Genomic DNA, 22,187 nt, shown 5'->3' with positions numbered 1-22,187 from the left:
GGACACCGGGAGCTCCCCGGGGCGGGGAGGGGGCGGATGGGATCCCGCAGGCCGTGTCCTGCCGGCTTTGAGCCTGCGTTTTCTAGAGCAGGAGGTGCCGCTTTGGAACAGGGGGTTTGTCCCCCTTTCTCTCTCCATCACTTTCCTCCCCACCTCCTCGCTGCATCGGGGAGCAGCAGAAAGAGCGTGGTCGGGTTTGTATTTCCCAGGATTTCCCTTTGAATCCCACTCCCAGAGAGGCCGGGACACCGCCTCGCATCAATGTTGTTTGTCCTGAGATGTTATTTTTTGAGACTGACTTGTTTCATCTGTGCCCAACATGTAGGTTTGTTCACAGGAAAACCCACCCAAAAACCCTACAAACCCTAAACCCATGAATTTTGCTATAGAATTTTTTATTTTTGTTGGGTTCTTTTCTCCCTGGGCTGTGGTGTTCAGCACGGGGCAGGGTTCAGCTGAAGCAATGTGTCCAGCTTTGCAGGTGATGTTCAAAACAGAGGGATGTGAATGAGTGGAGGAGCCCAGTGGAGCGTAAAAATACCAGCACCGGTATGTGCTCCCAGCCTGTGTTTTCATTCTTTACACAGCCCCCTTATATCTCTTGGTTTATTTTTAATACAAGTTACAGCGGGACAAAATCAGCTCTTTCTAAAAATCGTTGCAAACATCTGCTCCCCCACTCCCCAGGCCTAGCACCTGCAGAAAGGAGGAAATAAAATCCTCTATGCACTGTGAAGGATTTCTGCTTTTGAGGCATCGTGGCAAAAGTCAAGGTGTTTCAGTTACTTTTCTGTTTATCAGGGTTCCCATCTGCCCTGGTTCTGCTTTTAAGTCAGGACATTTATGCTGTAATTTTTAAGAGTAATTCATATATCGACACACTCAAATGCATTTCAGAAGTATTTAGTATTTTGGAAACTGGTATTTATGCTTCAGTTCCAGTTCCGTGTGTTTGGAAGTCAGAACTGAGTATCTATGAAAATTTGGGGAGGTCAAGTATTCTTGGCTGTTAATTATTACCAAAGCCATGGTTTTTCATTACCATTTTTTACTTCTGATTTTGCGAGAATGTAATTCTTGTTACTTTATTTCCATTGCAGGGAACAAACTCAAGAGGATGAAGCCTAATAAAGGAAAGACTTTCACTAGGGAGAGAGACTATGTGTACAAATTCAGTGCTGGAAATGAACATTTGGTGCTTACTGTGCCTCTCAAATTCCCAGTGCAAGAGAATATCAGTCATTTGCACGGACGTCTGATGGTTCTGCACAATCTGCCATGCTTTGTAGAAAATGGTATGAATTGATTTCTTAAATTAATCTCATGAATCCTTGTCCACAAGTACCTTACAGCTTGCTCTAAGAAACCAAAAGAAGGGTGTTTTACTAGAACAGTGTTTAAAAAAATGTTTTTTAAACAGCAAAACATCAGAGAAAATTGCTGTCAGTGCTAGCAAGTGCTAGCAAGGAAAAGGTTTTCAGGTGAAAAACCTTACTTAGAAGTTTCCTGGGTGACTACTGATATGTTCTGTTGATGGACCATTTTCTTCTTGTTTTCATAGACCTGAAGCAATCTCTTAGCAAGTTTGTAGAAGAGGAAACTATAAAAGATTATGACAGACAAGCTGAAGTGGCTCTGGAAGCAGTGAAATCGGGAAAAGTAGACATCAACCAGCTGGCAGATACTTGGGCTAAAGCTTATAAAGAGGTAAAATGAGGCTGGAAAGTTAATATTCAGGCTTGCTTTGTGAGAGAGTGTGTGTGTGTACAACCACAGTTGTGAAGATGAAAAATTACACTAAAATTCACTTTTACTGATCAATTCTTACAGCTTTTTCTTTTTATCTGAAAGTGAGCATCAAGTCTTCATCCTACAAGTTCTTAGTCAAGTTTTTCTTGAATTTAATAGAGTAAAAAGATAGACAATGGAGAGGCAAATGGTTTGTTCATTCAACAGTTGATACTCAAACAAAAAATAGACATAATGCTTATAGTGCCTTACAATTAAAGCAAGAGGTAATAAAGTGATACTCCTATCGTAAATCTCAGTAATAGCAATTAAGGCTAGAAGGAGAAAGTGTATAGCTGAGAGAGACTTTTCAGTTCATTTTTTGAGTTCATATGACTATTTCACATTATTTAGGAGGGATGAGGCTTTAGCTGGAATAGTGTCTCCAGTTTTGCATGGGATCTTTAAAATAGTGGAGTGCAAAAGAACTGGTAGAGTCCTAGCGAAGAAAAAAAAAGAATGACAATTCAAGGAAAAGATTATAGGAATTGAGTTTGCTTCTCATGGAATATAGAAAAATGTGAAAAATTACATAAAGAGCTTGCAAAACTGGCATTCTTGGGCCATTCTTTGTTCAATAAAAATAGCTTTTCTTAAATCACTGTTGTTTATTATATGCTTAGTGACATCAGAGGTTAGTCATCCTTTCTAGCAAAGCATTTATGTTTGCACAGCTGGTGTTTTGGGCTTTATCTAAAATTCATCAGGTGCAAATATTGTTGTGGATATTGCTGTTCTTTCCAAGCTGGTGTTGTGTGAAAATTGGTAATTCCTCACTGTAATCCAAACCTTAATGATTCTGATTTTAGTTGCTTTGAAAGAGAAAGAACGGGAAAGGAGAAAATTGAAAGCTATAGAATACAGAAAGCTTAAATTAGGCAAGATAATTTATGTATGGTAAAGGCTGAATGTGGGCCCCCATGGTTTTACCCCACCATTATGAGGGATTCTTATATGTCCCAAGGGGTACCTTATACTTTAAAATCTCTTACATTTTCTTTAGACAACATTAGAACATGCAAAACCTGAAGAAACCAGCTGGGATGAAGATTTTGCAGATGTTTATCATGATCTGATCCATTCTCCAGCTTCTGAAATGCTGTTAAACTTGGAACACAATTATTTTGTTAGCATCTCAGAATTAATAAGTGAAAGGGATGTGGAACTGAAAAAACTGCGGGAAAGGTATTCCTTTTTTTTATTATTTAGGTTTTCCTCTCTCTTATTAAATAGGGGTGCCTGCCACTGGATGTGTAAACTCATAGGACGATGTGTGTAGCTTGTATTTGTCTGTGTAAACCCAAAGTCATACAACACTTGGCTGGCCCAAGAGCATGTAGAGATAGGGTGAGGGGGAATGGTTTCAAACTGAAAGAGTGGAAATTTAGATTGGATATTGGCTCTTAGGAAAAAATTATTTACTCAAGAGGTGGTGAGGCCCTGGCGCAGGATCGTAAACTCATAGGACGATGTGTGTAGCTTGTATTTGTCTGTGTAAACCCAAAGTCATACAACACTTGGCTGGCCCAAGAGCATGTAGAGATAGGGTGAGGGGGAATGGTTTCAAACTGAAAGAGTGGAAATTTAGATTGGATATTGGCTCTTAGGAAAAAATTATTTACTCAAGAGGTGGTGAGGCCCTGGCGCAGGATCCCCAGAGAAGCTGTGACTGCCCCATTCCTGGAAGTGTCCAAGGCCAGGTTGGATGGGGTTTGGAGCAACCTGGTCGGGTGGAAGGTGTCCCTGCCTGTGGCAGGGGTTGGAATGAAATGAACATTCCTGTCCTTTCCAGCCCAAGCCATTCTATGATTCTATGATATCATTAGGATCAGCTACCTTTTATTACTTTGATGGCCTTTTATTATTTTCAGTGACTGAGGAGAATATAGGTTTTGGTTTCCAGAAAGTGTTGAGTCTGAATCCCAAGTTCTGGAATAAGCTTGGATAGCTGCAGGTGACTCCTTTATCCACAAGAGGGAACACATTGAATGTGGATTTTTCTTTTTGTGCCAGAGTAATTTCAGAAGGTCTGGTTTAGCATTCTGAGTGCAATATTCCTCTTGAGCTGTGTGTGTTTAAGCTCACATTACACAGTGCATAGCAGACTGAATTGTACGTATTTCTAGTTTGGGGGTAAATGTTGCCAGTATGGTGTTAGCAAATCATTTTGCTGCTCATTGGCTCTTCTCAAGTGTGCATACAGAAGAAAGAGCAGTACTGTTGTAGAGCTCAGGTGTGACGTAGCTGTGTATTGACTCTGATGGAATTTATCGTATCTCTGTTGGAACGTATGCTGGTGGCAGCTGAGACTGTCCCAAATTAGAGTAAGTGGTCTGTTTACACGGGAGCTGACTTGAATCCCTGACCCTTAATTCCAATTTGTTTTGTGGATATTCGTTGTTAAATCTGTGATCAGTAACAAACAACCAAGTTTGTTTTTGTATCACAACAGAGGATTTTCTTCTGCCAGTCTTTTGAAATCTGTGTTTGCTTCTCTTTCAGGCAAGGAGCTGAAATGGATAAGGTGATGCAGGAGCTTGGGAAATCACTGACTGACCAGGATGTGAATTCCTTAGCAGCTCAGCATTTTGAGTCTCAGCAGGTAACTAGAATGTGTCGTGCACATAATCACCTTAAAAAGAACACCCACACCACTCAAATTATCACTGCTCTCCTGTCAGGATTTGGAGAACAAATGGACCAATGAATTAAAACAGACTACTGCTATCCAGAAGCAGGAATATCAGGAGTGGGTGATAAAGCTTCATCAGGACCTAAAGAATCCCAACAACAGCTCGGTCAGGTATTTAATTCCTCTGTGATGCTTAATTCCAGCTGTAATAGTTCAATGGATTTGCATTTACATAATCTTTTAAATAGGATACTATGGTTCTATTTCTTAGGAATATGGTAATATCTATTAATAATTTAAATAGGATAATCAAAGCAAATCAAAGGCAAATAGACCATCATAATTAAATATGTTTAAATTTAGGAGTTTCTTCATTGTGTGGTGTTACAACCTCTCTGTACCAGAACGTGTTGTAATGCACTAAAGTACAGCTTGAGTTGAGTGGAATTTCCTCCTATTTTGCCTTTATTTCCTATGTCTGTCTTTCCCTGTTTCACAGGGCATTCTGTTACCACCTAAGCATGTTCTGGAGAATAATGGTACCATAATAAATGGTAACAATTTTTTTTTTCTAAGTGTATATCGCTGGGCAGCTAAAAAAATGGAATTCTTTTGTGTGTGAACACTAGTGGAGAGAGTTGAATGAGAAGCTTTCTGTTTGAGGAAATGGCAGGGAAATTAGAATTTGTAAATTGGGTAGGATCCTTATTTTTCAACACTAGTACATTGCTACTAGGCATTTGCAATCAGTAGAATTGCTTGCAAGTTTATGAAAGAGCTTTGGAGGTGAGGCACTTTGAAAACAGAGAAAGTTCTCACTAATGCAGAAACAAATTGGAGAGATGCTGATGTTCTTTCATGTATTAGGAACAACATTTGTTGTATCACTACCAGACAGTTGAATTTAGGGAAAAAAATTAAAACTGATATCTGAAATGTTTTCTGGTAGTTTGAACACTGGGGAACATTTGATAAGGTGGTTTTAAACCTCCCATTTTGTGTGGGAAGAACAAAAGAAATGCTTTATCTAGTAACTTCATAAACAAGGTTTTGGCTGCTGTAAATAGGCTGAGGACTATTCTTTTTGTTTTCCTTTTATTCCTACATTCTTATTATGTAACAACTATTGCGACTTATTTTTATTTCTCAGTCTTGGAATGCTTTACAAATGAGCCAAGTAATGCTAATCTAACAGTGGAGTCTCCTTTTCCTGCTGCCAGGAAGGTAAAGGTGAAACCTCACATGAGTGCAGCTCATGCTCATAGGTTTGGTCTCCTGGTTTCCACAGACCAGCTGAGAAAACTTGGGATAACTTTCCCGAAGTTGCTAGTCTTGAACAAAAAATAGGATAACTTTTCGGTACTTGTCTCATTATTTTAGTGATGAAATTAAAGTTCAGCCTAGCCAGCTGAGGGAATCTGTGGAAGGAAATGGGAGAATCTATGAGGAGCAAAGGCTGTTAGAAGAAAGCTTTACTATTCACTTAGGTAAGTGGAGTAAACCAAACATAATAACAGCTGGTAATAAAATAATGTATCCCAGGCATGCATTATTTACAGTATTTAACTGTCAATGTGTATAATACACAGTTTGGAACTGGTTTGTATTTGTTTTTCACATGTGTAAGAGAACAGCATAAACTGTATCAAGCAGTATCTGAAATAGGCTTAATGGAAAACATTCTAGAAGCAAATTTTCATCCATTTTGATGGGGTGACTCATGTAAAAACTCACAGCAAAACACATTGCCTAAAAATGATACTTCAACTTTTCTTACATTTGGTAGAAAAATGTGTTCACTAAATTCACTTCCCACGATCAGTTGACAGCAGAATAGATACTTGCAATTTATATTTTTTGTTTGTGCAGTTGAGTCTTCTTGTGCTGTTTTGACCACATTATGTTGTGAAGGAGTGGTTTAGGTCACTTAAAAAATCACCAGCGAAGTGGTTTAGGTCACTTAAAAAATGCCAGCAAAGGCATCAGCCAAAGCAGGTTTGATACAAATTTGCAAAAGAGCAAAAAAGTTCAAAGGCAAGGTTCACTCTATTATTATGTAGATAAAACACACAGAGGAAAATTGGATTATAATCAAATTTAAATGATTTAGGCAGAGATGGGCAGTGACAATCCTCCCAGTATCACCGACTTGGGAGTTTGCAAGCTCTGAGAGGCATCTCTGTCAGAGGGAGATGCTGGTGCAGCCTGCTGTGGTGCAGGAAAGCTCCAAGGACATCCCTTAGGACCACTGTCCATAGGGTCATAAGATGATTGGCGTGCGTCATTTGGAAAATGTTCATCCTCAGGTTGAATTGCTGAAGTTTTCAAAACTCCATCAACAATGGTACCATTCCCTTTGGGCCATGGGTCAGGGAGGGGATGTTTCCAGGCTGTCAGGGGCTGACTGATGATCCCTTCCCCTCCATACTGCTCCCACTTCAGCCATGCAGCAGTTCCTGGGATGGCCTAGGGATGCCTCATCACCCAACTCATTGCACAAGTGCCAAGGCCTAGCAAGAGTTCCTGAGCTTGTGGAGTGGTTCTGGGGAGGGTGGGAAGGATATACCAGCACACATCAGTATTTCATCCCTAGCCCCCTGCAATATTCCTCAGGAAGGATTTCTTCACAGAAAGGGTTGGAAGGGGCTGCCCAGGGAGGTTTGGAGTCCCCATCCCTGGAGGTGTCCAGGGAATGCCTGGACATGGCACTCAGTGCTCTGGGCCGGTGACAAGGTAGAGATTGGGCACAGGTTGGACTTGATTTTGGGAGTCTTTTCCAACCTTAATAATTCAGTGATTCTGCAATGGGAACAAGGCTCATTTCTGGCACGGACAAGCCTCACTTTGTGAAAACAGTGCATTTTTATTGCTGCTTTGCAAATCGCTGATGTGTCTGTAAAACTGAATATGTGGCTAAGAACTTCCTCTGGGTGTTACTGGTTACAGCTCCCTTACAGATCTTTAGGGAACCACTTTGTGCCTGTGCATTTCAATCCGAGTCCTGAGTTTAGTCTTCCACTGGGATTAAGCCACGTGTGCTTTGTGCAGGAGCTCAGCTGAAGACCATGCACAACCTGAGGCTGCTGAGAGCTGATATGTTGGATTTCTGCAAACACAAGCGCAATCACCGCAGTGGGGTGAAGCTCCACAGGCTTCAGACTGCAATGTCCCTCTACTCAACTTCCCTCTGTGGCCTGGTGTTACTGGTGGATAACAGGATCAGCTCATACAGTGGAATCAAAAGAGGTGAGCCCTCTAAAGGGATGTATCATGTCAGGGAAAATGAATAAAATAATAAATAAGAATAAAATCTCCCTGTCTTCTCTCACAGAAAAATATTCCTTGTAAAATTAAAATTCAGTGGAGACACTCATGTTTTGGATATGGTATTGCAAAAGGGTAACGAATGCAAAAAGAGATATGGGTGAGGATGGGGGACAGTGTTTTGCTGTTATCTCTCATGTCTTCCCTACATTTTGTGTCTGAGTAACAAACATATTGAACATACTTATGTTGTTACATAAGTAACAAACAAATGTTGATATTGCTGCCTGAGACAAATTTATTATAGGAACTTCTAACTTTGTAATACCAGATTATCACACTGAAACCTATTTGCAAAAATGGAAAAGAAATATGCTCAGATTTTAAAGTGATAAGTAAATGTATAAAAATACCATGTACTTTTGATTCAATGAATCCCATTAAAAATAAACAATAGGAATTTTACTTCCCTACTGCTGGAAAGTTTGATTAATAGCCATTTTAAGTGCATTTAAGTCTTTTGAGTAAGTGGGCACTGTGATGGTGTTTTCTATCAAGGTTAAGCAATGAAACTTGTGTTTATTCCTGTTTGACCTTCCCATCTCCATCCTGAAGTTTAATACCAAAATACTCACACTTGGAATGTCTTTTTTTGACTATTATTTGTCATTATGCTTGCATAAAAAAAATATTCTGTGGTGGTTGAGATTTCCTGGAAACAGTTGGAATCAGGCTTGTAGCAAGAAGGAGAGGGAAGTGTACCAGGAAGAACTGCAGTTACATTTGTGCTGTTGATGGTTTCCAAGTTGTTTAATTGTAACAGTATTATTTTGTACTTATTTTGCAGTTACTTTTTTAACTGCTTAAATATTTTAATGAATAACAAAAGGAGATTTGTTTTTATGCTGAATTTTAGGTAATGAGAGAACACAGACATTTAAATAATACCATTAAGCACAAAATTGCATCTTCTAGCCATCAACAAGATCCTGCAGCCACAGTAGAGGGGAAAGTATGGGACCATGTCACAATCTGTCAAATATAATCCTCAATAAATTTTGGAAGAGAAGTCCAGCAGGGCTTTATCTGCTTTTGGGGAGTTTGCCTTTATAGCTGGATTTACTTGATCGGTAGAGTAGAATTACATAATGTTACTGAGCACAACCTCAGGATGTGCATTTCAATCTTATTTTTTTCCTAGATTTCGCAACCGTTTGCCAAGAATGCACGGATTTCCATTTTCCTGGAATCCAAGAACAACTTGAAATTGTCCAGAAGGTTGTACTTAAGGCCAGAGCACAGCGTAGCAGCAAGACAAAAAGACACCATGGTCAGTGACAACCAAAATTACCCTCCTTGAAATAGAACAGTGGTCAGCTGGATGTTTGTGGGCAGGGGCAAGTTGATGCCACTCTTCTGCAGTTATTTCATCTGTGAAATGGAATGTTTGGGTTCATCAAGAAACTCTGCATGAAATTTGCAGAGAGAATGTGATGTTCAGGTGGTGTCTATGCTGCCATAACAGACATCCTTTAAAATAGATCAACATATAAAAGTCCCATTTTAACAGCATGCGAAGTACATCAGGCTATTCTGTCTTCCTAAACTGCCTGTAGCAGCACAGACTTTATCTGTCTTTACCTTTTTATTGCCATTTACATGTAAATCTTCAAAAATTGCAGAAAAGGAGTTTATGGTTTTTTTCCCTTCCTTTAAGGTGAATGCTGAAAACTGAATACCAAATTGCCTAAATGTGTATTTAGCTTTGTGAATGGTTTTCCTTGCAGTTGTGTTTACAGATGGCTGGGAAATGCTCTGACCACATTAAGGCAGTGCAATTCTACATTATCAAACTTTATTTTCCTTGCAAAGAGCTACTTACATGATTTAAATGCATCAGGAACATGAACAAATATGAGTACACAGAAAAACAAGTTTCCTTGAGAACCTGCATATTGCTGCATCTCGAGAGAAATGGTGAAAGCTGGTTTTATGCTGCTGATTTATGTAAATCTCTTAGGAACAAATTAATTTTAATTTATTACATTCTTGAAAGAGTAATAGCAAGATACTATGTGGTTGTGGGGGCAATTTCCAAAGTTTCGTGTTATTTCTGAGAATATTTTGTTTGCTTTTGTCCAAATGAAGAAATATCACAGGATGGTAAGAAAGGCAGTGATTTGAGGTAAGATTCAGTTTGGGATGTGTTGAAGACAGAGAAAACAATGCTACCCATCCCCCTGCTTTTTGGGGACTTTATGGTAACTTCATGGTCAAAATTCAAGCCACATATCAGTACATGAACCTTTTCATGCCCAAGTGTAATTAATAGAGGATATGATTAATATTTGTTCCATGTGTTCATACACAGAAAACAAAATCAGTGGGAATGAAGATAAATTAAAGAATATCGAACGGAACCAGTCAAACATTTTGCCGGGTGAGTTGTGTGGCATTGAGCCCCTCTTCTTGAAGCAAATTGTGTTTCATACATGCACATTTTTAGCTCTAAAGTCGGAACACAAATTACAAACTGAACCCAAGCTGACCTCAATCAGAGGAGAAGGATGTTCCTGTGGCTGAGGCAGAGGACTGGGTGTCAGGACATCTGGTTTCTATTCCCAGCTTTGCCACTGCGTCACATGGCATGGGGCAAATCACTTCTCTTTGCCTAAAATTTCCTTTTGGAATTTGAGGGTGAAAAAAAAAATCTATGAGCATCTTGGGGAAAAGGTGAAACTTCAATACTAACAGCTAATTTTATTTTTGAAAATAGCTATATGTACATCACTGTTGTGATACAGAAAAGCATTTTTGAGTGGATTTTTTAACTTTGAGAAATTCCTCTCTCAGGGAAAGTATCTTCTGTGTATATTGTGATGTTTAGTAAGGAAAGCTGCTATGCAATTTGAAGAGGAATATGCAGTTGGAGGGGGGAGGGATTAAGTCCATACAACCTGTGGTTGAATGAGGGTTTCTTAAAATTGATTTCCTGACTGTCTTAAATATTGTTAGTGACAGTGGATTATAAATCATCTTGGACCAGACAAATCCAGGTGTGTCTTGCACCAGTGGCCTGCCTGTTACTGCTTGTAGATGGTCACTGCTGGGGATTTCTGCCTCCTTAGCAGTCACCCAGAAGGAGTACAGACCCATTCTCTAGCTCTTCCAGTTCAAAGAAAAGATCTTAACTTCAGTGGCCAGTGGGAATAGGTTTGAAGGAAGATGTTTATTTGTTGACGGAAACAGTGGGGGCATTGCAGACCTGCTCTTCCCTTGACTGTACTGTAGACTTTAAATCTCCAGTGCAGAGGAACGATGAAGAGATGTGACTTTTACTGCCCCTCACCTTTGATAAATGAATAACAAATCTAAAAATACCCCCAATAAGATGTCTTAGTTACTTTTTTCAGACAACTCTGTAATTCACCTTCCCACTACTCTGAATTATTTTAAATTCTAATAGTCACTGATCCCTTTGTGTTCTAGTGCCATATCTCAGTTGTTATGTAACCCACTATCTTTTTCCACAGGCTCTGTGCATCCTTTATTTGAACCCATCCTTTTTTGGCCTTTCCGCCTCCCACATCTGTCTGCAATTCTGTGCTTGCATTGTGTATTTTGAGTATTGCACCTCCTCTGGGTTTGTTTTTCTATTTTGTGCTATATAGGGATCATATCCTGTACTGGCACTGTTATGGTTTATTACACCATGTGGCCATGATGCCAGTGGAATCCATCAAAGCAGGGGAGGGAGTGTGGGGTGGTTGTAAAACAGTGATAGTCCAAGAGATTTTGCATCTCTTGTGTATGTTCTCATCTCTGCTTTATATTTGCATTTGCCTCTTATCTTTCTTACATTGCCAAACAATTGTATTTCAGTACAGATCACTACCTGATTTCTCACCTTCCTGGTTTGCCTCATTGTGCAGGAGAGTTCTACATCACACGGCACTCAAACCTCTCAGAAATCCACGTTGCCTTTCACCTGTGTGTGGATGACAATGTCAGGTCTGTGAACGTGACTGCCCGGGACCCGGCCATCATGGGGCTCAGGAACATCCTCAAGGTCTGCTGCACACACGACATCACCACCATCAGCATTCCCCTCCTGCTGGTGCATGAAATGTCAGAAGTAAGTAAATAGAAACATTTGGGCTGGTTTAATATCCTTGGATTTTTGCAAAAGCTGTGTTTCATGCTGATTTAGGCCAAAGGGGGTGGTTTTTCTCACTCACAGGCTTCTGCCACACCACGTGGCACTTGCATCTACTTGGTGACCCAAATTAAGGAGCTGGACCAATTAAAAACATCTCAGCCAGCTGTATCACTCAAAGTTTTTATTCCCACCCCTCCTTTTAGAACATTCACTTCCTGGATCCAGCTCACTGCAGCTGTACAATAAAAGATGGGACTACACAACTGGAAGCTCTTGCTTAGAAACTCTACCTTCAGAGTTGCTGAAGCAGTAGTGATACCGGATCCCCACTCTTTTTCTGTCATTAGCTATAAAACATGAAAACTAAGTTTTGAGAGCAGCAGAACTGGCAAAGCTTGGCTTAGAGTTCTGTAAATCTAAATACCATCCTCTACCACCTCAGCCCTACACAGCAGCAACCAAATTTCACCTTTACTTTGAATTGTCTCCTCCTTCACTGCCTAATTTCTGTCCCTGTTTCCTCTCTAATTCCCCCCAAATACTGACTGGGCAAGAGGCATATTGCTGATGCTCTTTGTGTTCTTACTTACTATGCTGAGTTTTGTATTCTGTTCTGTAGTGGGACTCTGATGCAGAGCTTGTCTCTCAGTTAGCTGTAACATTTCTCAGTGCACAGCAATTTAAAACTATTGGCTGGCTCCTTTCTCTTGCACACCTGGCTTACAGAGAAGAAAAGGGGGTGGAAAGGCAGGGAAAGGAGTGATGGGCAGGGAGTACAGCCATATGCCTCATATCCTGAAGAGCTGGAAAGTCTGTAAACCTAAAGAAATGAGAAAAAGAAGATAAATCTGTCATCCATGCAAGGGTATTAGTAATAATTACAGTATGTGGGAGGGCTTTTTTTTTTTAAATAACCCTTTGATTTTTCACTTAAAAATTCAATATTGCCTTTCCTTTGTGGAAAGTGGTTGACTCACCGCAAGGAAAAGGCTCACCAGTGTATTACCTTTAACAGTGACTGGTTTTATAACAGAATTTGACTGGAACACAGAGTAGAAGTGATCCTATTTTGCAGGATCAGGGTCTATTATCATGAAAAGCAAGCAATGAAAAAGGTAAAAACACCCAATAATGAAGCTTCCAAAGGATGTATTTCTGTACATAGAGGTAGACTTTTAGGAGCAGATGAGATTTCTGAAATTTTTCATCTTTTGTATTGAGACCTTTTTTGGGGCACAAATGCAAGTAATCAACATGCAGGACAGCAGCCTGGATCACTTGTGGGACCCAGTTGCTGTGTTTCAGAAATTTATTAAATATATTGACTTTTTTCTTAATGAAGTTGCCACCTGATTATATTATTCTTCTAGTTTTGTTTCCTTTAAACCTGGTTAGTTTTAGCTTCTGTTTGCATATCTGTATTTTAAACTACAAATGAAGCACGCGACCAAGTGTTCAACATGCTTTGAGATGTGTGAAACTGGTGAATTATCTTCTCTAGTGCTGGATTCTTAAAAGGTCCTGGTAAAACAATTTACCTTTTGTATTAAGTTGTAAGTCTTTGCAGAGTAAGAGGAAGGTGATCTGGAGGATAAGTGTGTGTTTAGGCACAACTGCTTTGTGTGACTTGCATTAGCAGGTTGCTTATTACAGTGCTTGGCAGCTGGCTGACCTGATTTGCAACACACAAATCTGTAACTCCTTGTTGAGGGAGAAGTGAAGAATGACAGATTTCTGAAAGTTACCCTGAACTCAGTGCCTTTGGCGCAGTTCTGACTCTGCATTTACCACCTACGGAAGAACATTTTTGTGAGGTGGTTAACCAGGAGCCCAGCTGCAGAGATGTTTCCATGCTGCCCTGGGACAGGCATTCATTAGCCGTGTTCTCTGTGCTTTTCCCAAAGGTTTTCTCCTTCTGCAGATGGAAGAGTGGTGTTTACAACCTCACAAAAGTAATCACAGCATCACAGACTGCTTTGGGTTGGAAGGGACCTTAAAGCTCATCCAGTCATGTCCCCTCCCATGGGCAGGGACACCTTCCACTGTCCCAGTTTGCTCCAAGCCCCATCCAACCTTTCCTGGAATATTTCCAAGGATGGGGCAGCCACAGCTTCTCTGGGCAACCTGTGCCAGGGCCTCACCACCCTCACAGGGAACAATTTCTTCCTTATATCCCATCAAAATCTCCTCTCTGTCAGTTTGACTGTATCAATCTCAATGAAGCCATTAGATTTCATTATTATTTCTATGAAAAAAAAAATCAGGAATTCTGTTTTCCTTCATTTTTCTTATGGTAAGAACAACCAAAACGGACCTCTCTGCTCTGATCATTAAATTAAATGAAGGAAAGAAACTGGATTTGATACCTGAGAAAGGCAAAAGCAGGCAAGTTTGAATTCAGGACAAATGAGGTATTGCTGTCTGATCACTGGAATCTGCTATAAACTGGGGAATGAAATGGCTCTAACAGCAAGGCATTGCTAAAAATCCCAGAGCTGGCACCCTCCCTTGGTAGGTTCAACTTAGAAGCCATTGCTGTTGTCCACACAGCAACAGTGACAAAAATGTGACTCTTTGCCTTCAGTAATCTCAGTCCAGTTGTCTCTATTGCCATAATTTAAGAAAAAATAATTTTTAAAAAAAGTAGAAATGAGTGTAAACTGTGTAACAAATATTTATGAACAGAGCTTATGTCCTTAGAGAGGTTATTGATGGCTGTATTGACTCAAATGTCTCTCGTCTGTGTTACCTGCCTTTAAATTTATATCTGCTCATCCAGTGTTTAGGATTTGCACAGATGCACTGTGAGTTAGACACTTTGCTAATTCTTAATGAATTACCCATTGAAATTTGGTTTGAAATCTTTTTCCCACATGACATATATGGACTTTACTGTTTCCATTACCTGATTATGATATGGGTCTGCAAAGGCCCAAGCCCTAAGCAGCCCCATGTAGTGAGACTGTCACAAATTAAATGAAAATAAAATCAAAAGGGTTGCAGCATATCTTTCTAACCAGTGAAGCTGGTCTTCCCCTCCCCCTTATTTTTCCTAAATGAGTGGAAGAAATCTTAATTTGACAAAATGATTGCATCCTAAAAAGGAGTGAAGTGTCTCTGCTAGTGAAAACCACCCAAGGTTCCAGGTGGGTTTTTTTTAACTTTCTTGAATGCTGTTATCCAAAACTCACCCTATGAGGTTGGCTGTTTGCTTTTTTGCTTTCTTGTGTCCTTCTCTGTATTTTGAATTGGTGCTTATCTGATCCTTCATCATTTCCACAACAGAGAAAGCTCCTGGTAACATGATGAATTCATGAGAACTTATGTTTGTGAAGATGGATTAGAATTGAATCACTACTACGTCATCTTCAGTTCTTGTGGCTTGCAGGGAGCAACATTCTGTTATTTCCCTGAGTGCCCACAAAATTTAACATCTCTGTTCCTCTAAAATAGTCCAAGGAATGGTGTCATATCCTGCTGTGTTGATCAGTCCTTGTAAGGCTCAGTTCCCATCACTGATTGCTCAAGGTGCTCCTGAGAGAGAACTTCTCTTCTTAGTCACTTGTTTTTTACTAAGCCAAAGCAGTGATCAGAACCAACAATAAACACATTACTTGTGACAGAAAGCACACATGGGCAGATGACTTATAATAAACACCAATTGTTGCTTCCAGAATGCTTAAAAATTAAAAAAGCCAAAAAGCAACCACAACAACAAAAAAAGGACAAAGCAGCACTGTTCTGTCTGATTAAGGTGGTGTATACCCTAAAAGCAGCACATAGGGGTGCAGTGATTCACATAATGAAAGCTTTAAGAAAAGATATTTCCAACTTACCCTGTTTTTAACATACAGTATATTTTTGGGGTGTGGCAGGAGTTCCCCCACCTAAGGAACAGCTTTGGCTTTCAGTAGTTGTTTAATGAAGCCACACATTCAGTTTATCAGTTGTGTTATCACTGGGCATTCTTAGATCACCTTGCCTCTCAAATAACTCCCTTTAATCCTGAAATTAAGCTCTTTGATAAGAACAGATTGCACTGTGTGTTTGACATTGCAAAATAGAGACTGGCTGACTTTAGTGAATAGAAAATTATGTAAAGCTTAAACTGGAAAAGGTACCTAGAATGATAAATTGGTTTCCATGTCTATATTCCTATATTCAGAGTAGAAAGTGCTCATCTTCGTGTTGAAGAGTACAGCAGAAAAAAATACTGTTTTCTTCTTTCTGAGAAGTATTTGCAGTGAGTCATTCTGTCTCTGATAGAATTACATCATCACAATGTTATTGGCTTTGTAGCATACAGCCAAAAAATGCTTCATGAACTTTAAACTTAAATTACTTAGCCCAGGCTTGTAGCCATATCTTTAACCACCGTGGTTTTCATGTCATGTTTTGCTATTTAAGTCTAGGTAAGGATTTGGTGGCTGTTGATATCTGAAACTCCTTCATCAGATGAAGATGAATTTTGTTTGTTCTCACTCTTACCATAAATGCATCTTTAGGGAAGAAGGGCTTCTTCCAGTTCCAGTATTAGAGAGAATATTTTACTGAAGGTTGTGGGTATGCCAAGAAACCTTAAACAAAATCAAGAACAGCTAGGAGTCATCATGATGCTGTTAAGATATGGTTGGGAGCCTGCCTTTGATTTGCTGAAGCATGAACCTGACAATTATCCGTTGAATATTAGACTTTCCTGGAGCTCCACAGGGGAATTGAATAGCCCAGTTTCCAGTGGGCTCGACAGCATTTTTATTCAACAGCTTAAAGATGTATAATATTTTCCTGACACTGGCTCTCCTAGCAATGAGGAGTGGCAATGCTTTTACGGTCACCTGTAAGGTGTGCACACCTGCCTAGAATGTTCTGAAAACTGGGTCCCTAATGCTGCTTGAAAATTATGTGCTGGGGCAAAAAATGTATTGCTTTTAATAATTTCCCTGCTACTCTTGCTGGTTAGATCTTATAGGGCATTAAGGCTTTTCATTTTTTCATTTTAGGAGATGACCATTCCATGGTGCCTGAAGAGGGCAGAGCTCGTGTTCAAATGCATCAAAGGTATGGGAGTGGATGCTTCAGTGGGATCTGCTGGAGCCAGTCCAGAGCAGGGACATAACTCATTAAAGGCCTGAAGCAGCTCTGCTGTGAGGAAAGCCTGGGAGAATTGGGATTGTTCAGCCTGGAGAAGGGAAGGCTTTGGGGTGACCTCATTGTGGCCTTGCAGTGCCTGAAGGGAGCCCACAGGAACGATGGAGAGAGGCTCTTGGCAAGGGCCTGCAGTGACAGGACAAGGGGCAATGGCTTCACAGTGACAGCACGTTTAGGCTGGATATTAGGAAAAAATAGTTCTCATGACTCAGCATAGTTTTCTGTCTTTCCATGTGGTTGTATTACTTTCTGCATTTTTGTGTGCTGCACTCAAATAGTTGAGCCAGTCACTTTCAACCACCTGCTTGAAGAACCTCTTCCTATTGTAATTGACTTTTAATAGTTCACAATGCATGTGTCATCTATGTCATCCACTTCTATTACACAAGTATTTTTGTGAGTGTCCTTATTTGCCACAAGAGGATTCCTGTGGCCTTTGGTAGTTCATCACTTGAGCAATAAGTGAGTGCTGAGCTTTTTCCCTATAGAATCATCATAGAATTGTTTGGTTTGGAAGGCACCTTAAAGATTCCAACCCCCTGCCATGGGCAGAGACACCTCCCACCATCCCAGCTTGCTCAGAACCCCATCCAGCCTGGCCTTGGACAGTGCCAGGGATGGGGCAGCCACAGCTTCTCTGGGCAACCTGTGCCAGGGCCTCACCACCCTCACAGGGAACCATTTCTTCCTCATATCCAATCTAAACCTGCTCTCTGTCAGTGTGAAGCCACTGCCCCTTGTCCTGTCACTGCAGGCCCTTGCCAAGAGTCTCTCTCCATCTTTCCTGTGGGCTCCCTTCAGGCACTGCAAGGCCACAGGGAGGTCACCCCTGTTTCTCAGTGAAAGGAAGCCATGGAAAGAACTCCTGATACACTGTTTGGAGAAACCCTCACTTCTGCTGGGTCTCACTGGGCTGCACAGTAGGACTCATTGTTCTGTCCTCAGTGTTGATATTCTGCAGAACTCCTCTTTAGATTTTCTACATTTCATTCAGATTGCCCAAGTCTGATTTAAAGGCAATTGAGGACATCCCTAATGAAGGCAGTTCAAACCCTACTTGTGTGTGAAAATTCCCTCACTGCTTGCACATGCTGTAACTGCTGGGGGGTATTGCACAGGTAATCCAGTGTCAGTGCTGGTTTTTTAGGTTTCATGATGGAAATGGCCTCATGGGATGGAGGAATTTCTCGGACTGTACAATTCCTGGTACCACAGGTAGGTGAAACCAAAGTAATTTCCAACCTAGGAGACTGCTGGTAAAAAGTCATGTCAGCAGATCTAGTTTTGATTTTTTTGCTATTCCCTGGCCCTTTTGAGTGAGTTTAAATTAATCAATCTGGTTTTGTTTCCTTGCCTGTAAAAGAGGAGTAAGGGAGGGTTTATATGTTTTAATACCCAGTAGTAGTTTCTGAGAGGATGCTAAACTTTCAAACTGGGAAGTTCACTTAAAAATAGTGAATGCATCACCTTTGAAAAAGAGACTTTTTTGCTGTTAATTACTCAGAGGAGATGGGCTAACCTTGCATTACATAACTTAAGGTGTTTTATTACTCATTGTTTAACAACATGGAAAGCTGCAATGCAGAATGTTCAGTCATGCTTCCACAAAAACATTAATTACTCCAGGTATTTGAAGTCGGTTCTAATTTAGATTCTGAAATTATTTAATTTGGAGCTCTAGCTGATCTTCAGAAACAGGAAGTTTTCCAAAGGGGGTCAGCACTAGGTTTGTCCTAAAAAGCAGTTAAGAGCGGAGTTATGTTAGGAAAGGAGTAACATGTATTTCTTGACAAAGTAGAAAGCTGCTGAGCAAGAAGGAAGCCACAGATAAGTTCCAAAGTTGAATCTAATACTGGAATGCAGACAGCGGGAGTCCTGTAGATAACAAGCAGCATTGTCCTGCTTATGTTTGGCAGAAATAATCAATCCCTGGAACAAGAAATCTACTGGAAACGGATACGTGGATATGTCACATAAATACACAGCCAGTATTTTTTTAGGTCAATCTTTTCCTTTTAACTGGATTCAATAGAATTATAACACACAGTTTGAAAATTATTTTTGTTGTCTTCTGAACAGCAGCAATTATCTTAAATACCAAGAAACAAAGTTGAGAGAGACTTAATTCTTCCAAACTACAGCAAAAAGCCAAACCTTACCTGTGTTTTGGGTTTTTTTCCAGACAATTTCTGAGGAAATGTTTTACCAGCTGAGTAACATGTTGCCACAGATCTTCAGAGTATCCTCCACACTGACTCTGACCTCCAAGCACTGATTTCTGTGGAGGACTAACCTGTATCCTGTTGGCAGAGGATGAGATTAAGGAGATTCTGGAACATGATGTCTCTTTCCTGTGGATTGATAACCCCAAAGCGGCATTTGTTGCAATTTCAAGACTCGTGTTGTTGTAATAAAAGATGAATGCTGTTTGTACTTGGGTGGTAGCAGCTGATTTTTGCCTCTTGCTTTGTTTCAGCACAGGATTGATGTTGAATTCCTCACCTTTATCTGAAAGACGTTCAATGTAACTTGTATGAAATCTACAAAAATGTATAAGTAATTCTCATCCATAGGTAGTAGGAATGAGAGCTTATGGTAGGAACAGGGTCTTCTGGCTTCTACAAACATTTTCTGAATTTTCTCAGTGACTTTTAAAATAATACAGAGCATGTCAGCTATCTCCTTAGAATAACCAATGGAATTTGTCACAGTGACCACAGAATAAAATGTATTACTGCCTCATTTACTGCTACAAAATGAAAGACTTGAATCAAACATTTACCCTGTTGTATTTTGTAGATCGTGGAAGTGTTTAAAACAAAAATCAAATTACAAGAAAATATACACTTTTGACAATAATTAGCATTTTTAAGTTGTTGGGTTTTTTTTTTTTTTTTTTTTTTTTTTACTATGTTTGCTTTTTGCTTTATTTCCAGACTTCACATTGACAAGTTTATCATATGAACAACTTTATAGGAACACTAAAGTGTTCTGGACCCTGTTGTACAGATAAAATTTGCTGTTTGTTCATTATTAACATTTTATGACTAATCAGAAATGCCAGGGAGACAGCTCAAGATGCAACTATGAAATTTCTTGGGACAAACTTGAATCCAGTCAAAAAAAACCCCAACCAAACCACCCCTGCATCCCAGTGATGGGGGATAAGGGGGACAGTGGGAACTAGTTTTCCCGCATCATGGACAATCTTGGAACTCGGCTGTGGACTCGGGAGCTGGAAGCAGCCCTTTCATGGCCACAGGGAAAGTCCTGTCTGGAACTGGGATTCTTGGGATTGCCAGAATCACTGGGCTCACAGCAAAGCAGCTGTGGGGGTGAGGGTTCCAGGTGGTGGGATTTCCAAATCCACAGTTCTTCTGTGTGGGAATCATGGGGATCCTGGCAGAGCTGGCTTTGAATCAGAAACCTCTTCCTATGTACTGCTGAAATTCTACTTTTGGAAATTGGAGAACCTAGAAGTCAATTAAGACCCAAATTATTTTCTGTCTTCATTGTGGTTTTCTAAAATGTTATTTAGCTTAATAAATGTGAAGATTGAAATGCTCTGCTTTGGGGAAGCTGCATAATTGAAAATTCTCACGGAGAACCAAAGGAATATTCACCATTTCATGATGATTATAAAGTCACTGTGTAATTAACAGACTCAGTATTTTTATCAAGTCTTGCATGCTGCAAGAAGCCATGTAAGTGACCCAGCAAACATCTCTTGCTGAATTGTCAAATACTTTCTTTTTCTCTGCCAGCAGCTTCTAAAGAAGAATCATGCAAGTAACGTGACCTAATTTGGTGTTCTAGAAAAGAAGGATGTAAATTCCTCTAGAAGGAGCTGGATTAATCCTGTTACAGCTCATTTTACATTGCTGGCCTTAAACTGAAATCAAACTCTGGTCCCAGAAAAGCAAGTGCTCTAACACTATTCTGTCTGGGAAAGGTGTGGTGGCAGAACTATTCCTTTTTAGAAGTTGTAAGGTTTATCTGTGTGTGAAAAAGGTCTGTGTTACATACTTATATTAGTTTTATATTTTCCTTCAGTCAGTAAATCTACCAACAAGGAACACCAACAATTCTTGAGCAAATATCTTGCTTATACTTCTAGACTCTTTGGTAATAAAAATTACATCTGGTATGTTTGCCAAAGCATGAAGACTCCATTTAATTTAGTAGCACTTGTGTGAAACTGCCACTAATTTCTAGGAAAATAACTCAGCTTTTTGCCTTTCATTTTTGGAATGTTTGTTTTCCATCCTCAGCAGATTGCATCTAAACTTGTCATCGGAAGAACCAGTTGGTCTTTGATACTGAAATGAACAAACAAGCTCTAGTGATGAGGTTTTGGAAAGTCAAAGTGGAAGGAATGGTATGGGAAGACTATTAATTCTACTTGCTGAAGTGTGACCCTTGTAAATGCTGAATAAGCCTGCCAAAGGGAATCTTTGTCTGGAGGATCCATGACAGAACATTTAATATTCCCCTTTTTCATATCTGTTCTCAAGGAAGTGGTGCTAACAGCAGATTTTTAGCTGTCTGGAGAAAAACAGAATATAGAGATGGGCTGACCTAAGCTGTACTTTCTCTTTGGTCTGTGCCTGACAGCTGTAGAATGCAGGCTGCAGTTTATGGTGTAAAGCCGCCTTAGAAATCCTGTTTCGGTCATGAAAAGCTATTCAAGATTAAGAGGAAAATGACTTAATGGGCATGAGGTTTTCTATTTGTATATGCAGTGCAGATTCCTTGGAAGGGTGACAGCATTCAATGCCTTGAAAATGTCGTGTAAAATTATATGCATGGCTTGAATTGAATAAAAAATTCTTGCCACTGGGAGAGGTGAGGAGCAAATGCCATTGTTTACCTTTTTTAACTTGCTCACGGAGACCACTGTAAACTGCAGGTGCCCTTTACAGAGCCTGAACTGAGGTTATTGCAAGGAAAAAAATGCCAAGAGTCTGGATTTGTCAAGGATATCACTTGGTGCCCTTCGCCTCTTGTCACCAGCTCTACAACCCATGTCTGCTTCTGTGGGAACTGGTGACAAACAGGAGGAGAAGAATGCAGGCAGTTAAACACATGGAGAGAGCTCGTCCTGGCCAGGTGCCTCTACCCTGCTGCAATGCCAGAAATGTCACTGTTAGAAGGTGGCACTGCCCAAACAGGTGGGAGTCCTACCCAAGGTCCTTT

At 40.2% G+C, this 22,187-nt stretch overlaps 2 protein-coding genes across 4 annotated transcripts in view; one reads left to right on the top strand and one right to left on the bottom strand.

The window, feature by feature from the left end:
* Positions 1 to 19: 19 nt before the first annotated feature.
* CUNH12orf4 (chromosome unknown C12orf4 homolog) lies at positions 20 to 20,552 on the top strand. 2 transcript variants are annotated; one of them, XM_017745791.1, is made up of 14 exons: positions 20 to 194; positions 1,101 to 1,295; positions 1,562 to 1,707; positions 2,792 to 2,973; positions 4,291 to 4,390; positions 4,470 to 4,591; positions 5,801 to 5,907; positions 7,469 to 7,666; positions 8,886 to 9,014; positions 10,056 to 10,124; positions 11,617 to 11,819; positions 16,844 to 16,901; positions 18,139 to 18,206; positions 19,174 to 20,552. In XM_017745791.1, the coding sequence occupies exons 2-14, from the start codon at positions 1,118 to 1,120 to the stop codon at positions 19,264 to 19,266; spliced, it is 1,653 nt and encodes a 550-aa protein (XP_017601280.1). In that variant the 5' UTR covers positions 20 to 194; positions 1,101 to 1,117; the 3' UTR covers positions 19,267 to 20,552. The 2 variants fall into 2 exon arrangements, with proteins under 2 accessions (XP_017601280.1, XP_008640651.1); XM_008642429.2 differs by lacking the exon at positions 20 to 194 and adding an exon at positions 254 to 549.
* The window catches only part of TIGAR (TP53 induced glycolysis regulatory phosphatase), a 52,524-nt gene continuing 49,541 nt past the window's right edge, over positions 19,205 to 22,187 (bottom strand). For both annotated transcript variants that reach the window (XR_001865684.1, XR_001865685.1), the window contains one exon: positions 19,205 to 19,291. The gene's annotated coding sequence lies outside the window, so the exon portion shown is untranslated. The remainder of the gene's footprint in view (positions 19,292 to 22,187) is intronic.

This window comes from Corvus brachyrhynchos, unplaced genomic scaffold (assembly GCF_000691975.1).
Source record: "Corvus brachyrhynchos isolate BGI_N302 unplaced genomic scaffold, ASM69197v1 scaffold209, whole genome shotgun sequence".
In the NCBI taxonomy this organism is placed as follows: Eukaryota; Metazoa; Chordata; class Aves; order Passeriformes; family Corvidae; genus Corvus; species Corvus brachyrhynchos.
This window is presented reverse-complemented; position numbering and strand designations above follow the sequence as displayed.

What these genes read in the sequence shown, in the direction of transcription:
- CUNH12orf4 (XM_017745791.1), top strand. Translation starts at nt 1,118, where the DNA reads ATGAAGCCTAATAAAGGAAAGACTTTCACTAGGGAGAGAGACTATGTG. An exon ending in GGGCTAAAGCTTATAAAGAG is followed by an intron (nt 1,708 to 2,791) that starts GTAAAATGAGGC and finishes CATTTTCTTTAG; the next exon opens with ACAACATTAGAACATGCAAA. An exon ending in AGCATTTTGAGTCTCAGCAG is followed by an intron (nt 4,391 to 4,469) that starts GTAACTAGAATG and finishes CTCTCCTGTCAG; the next exon opens with GATTTGGAGAACAAATGGAC.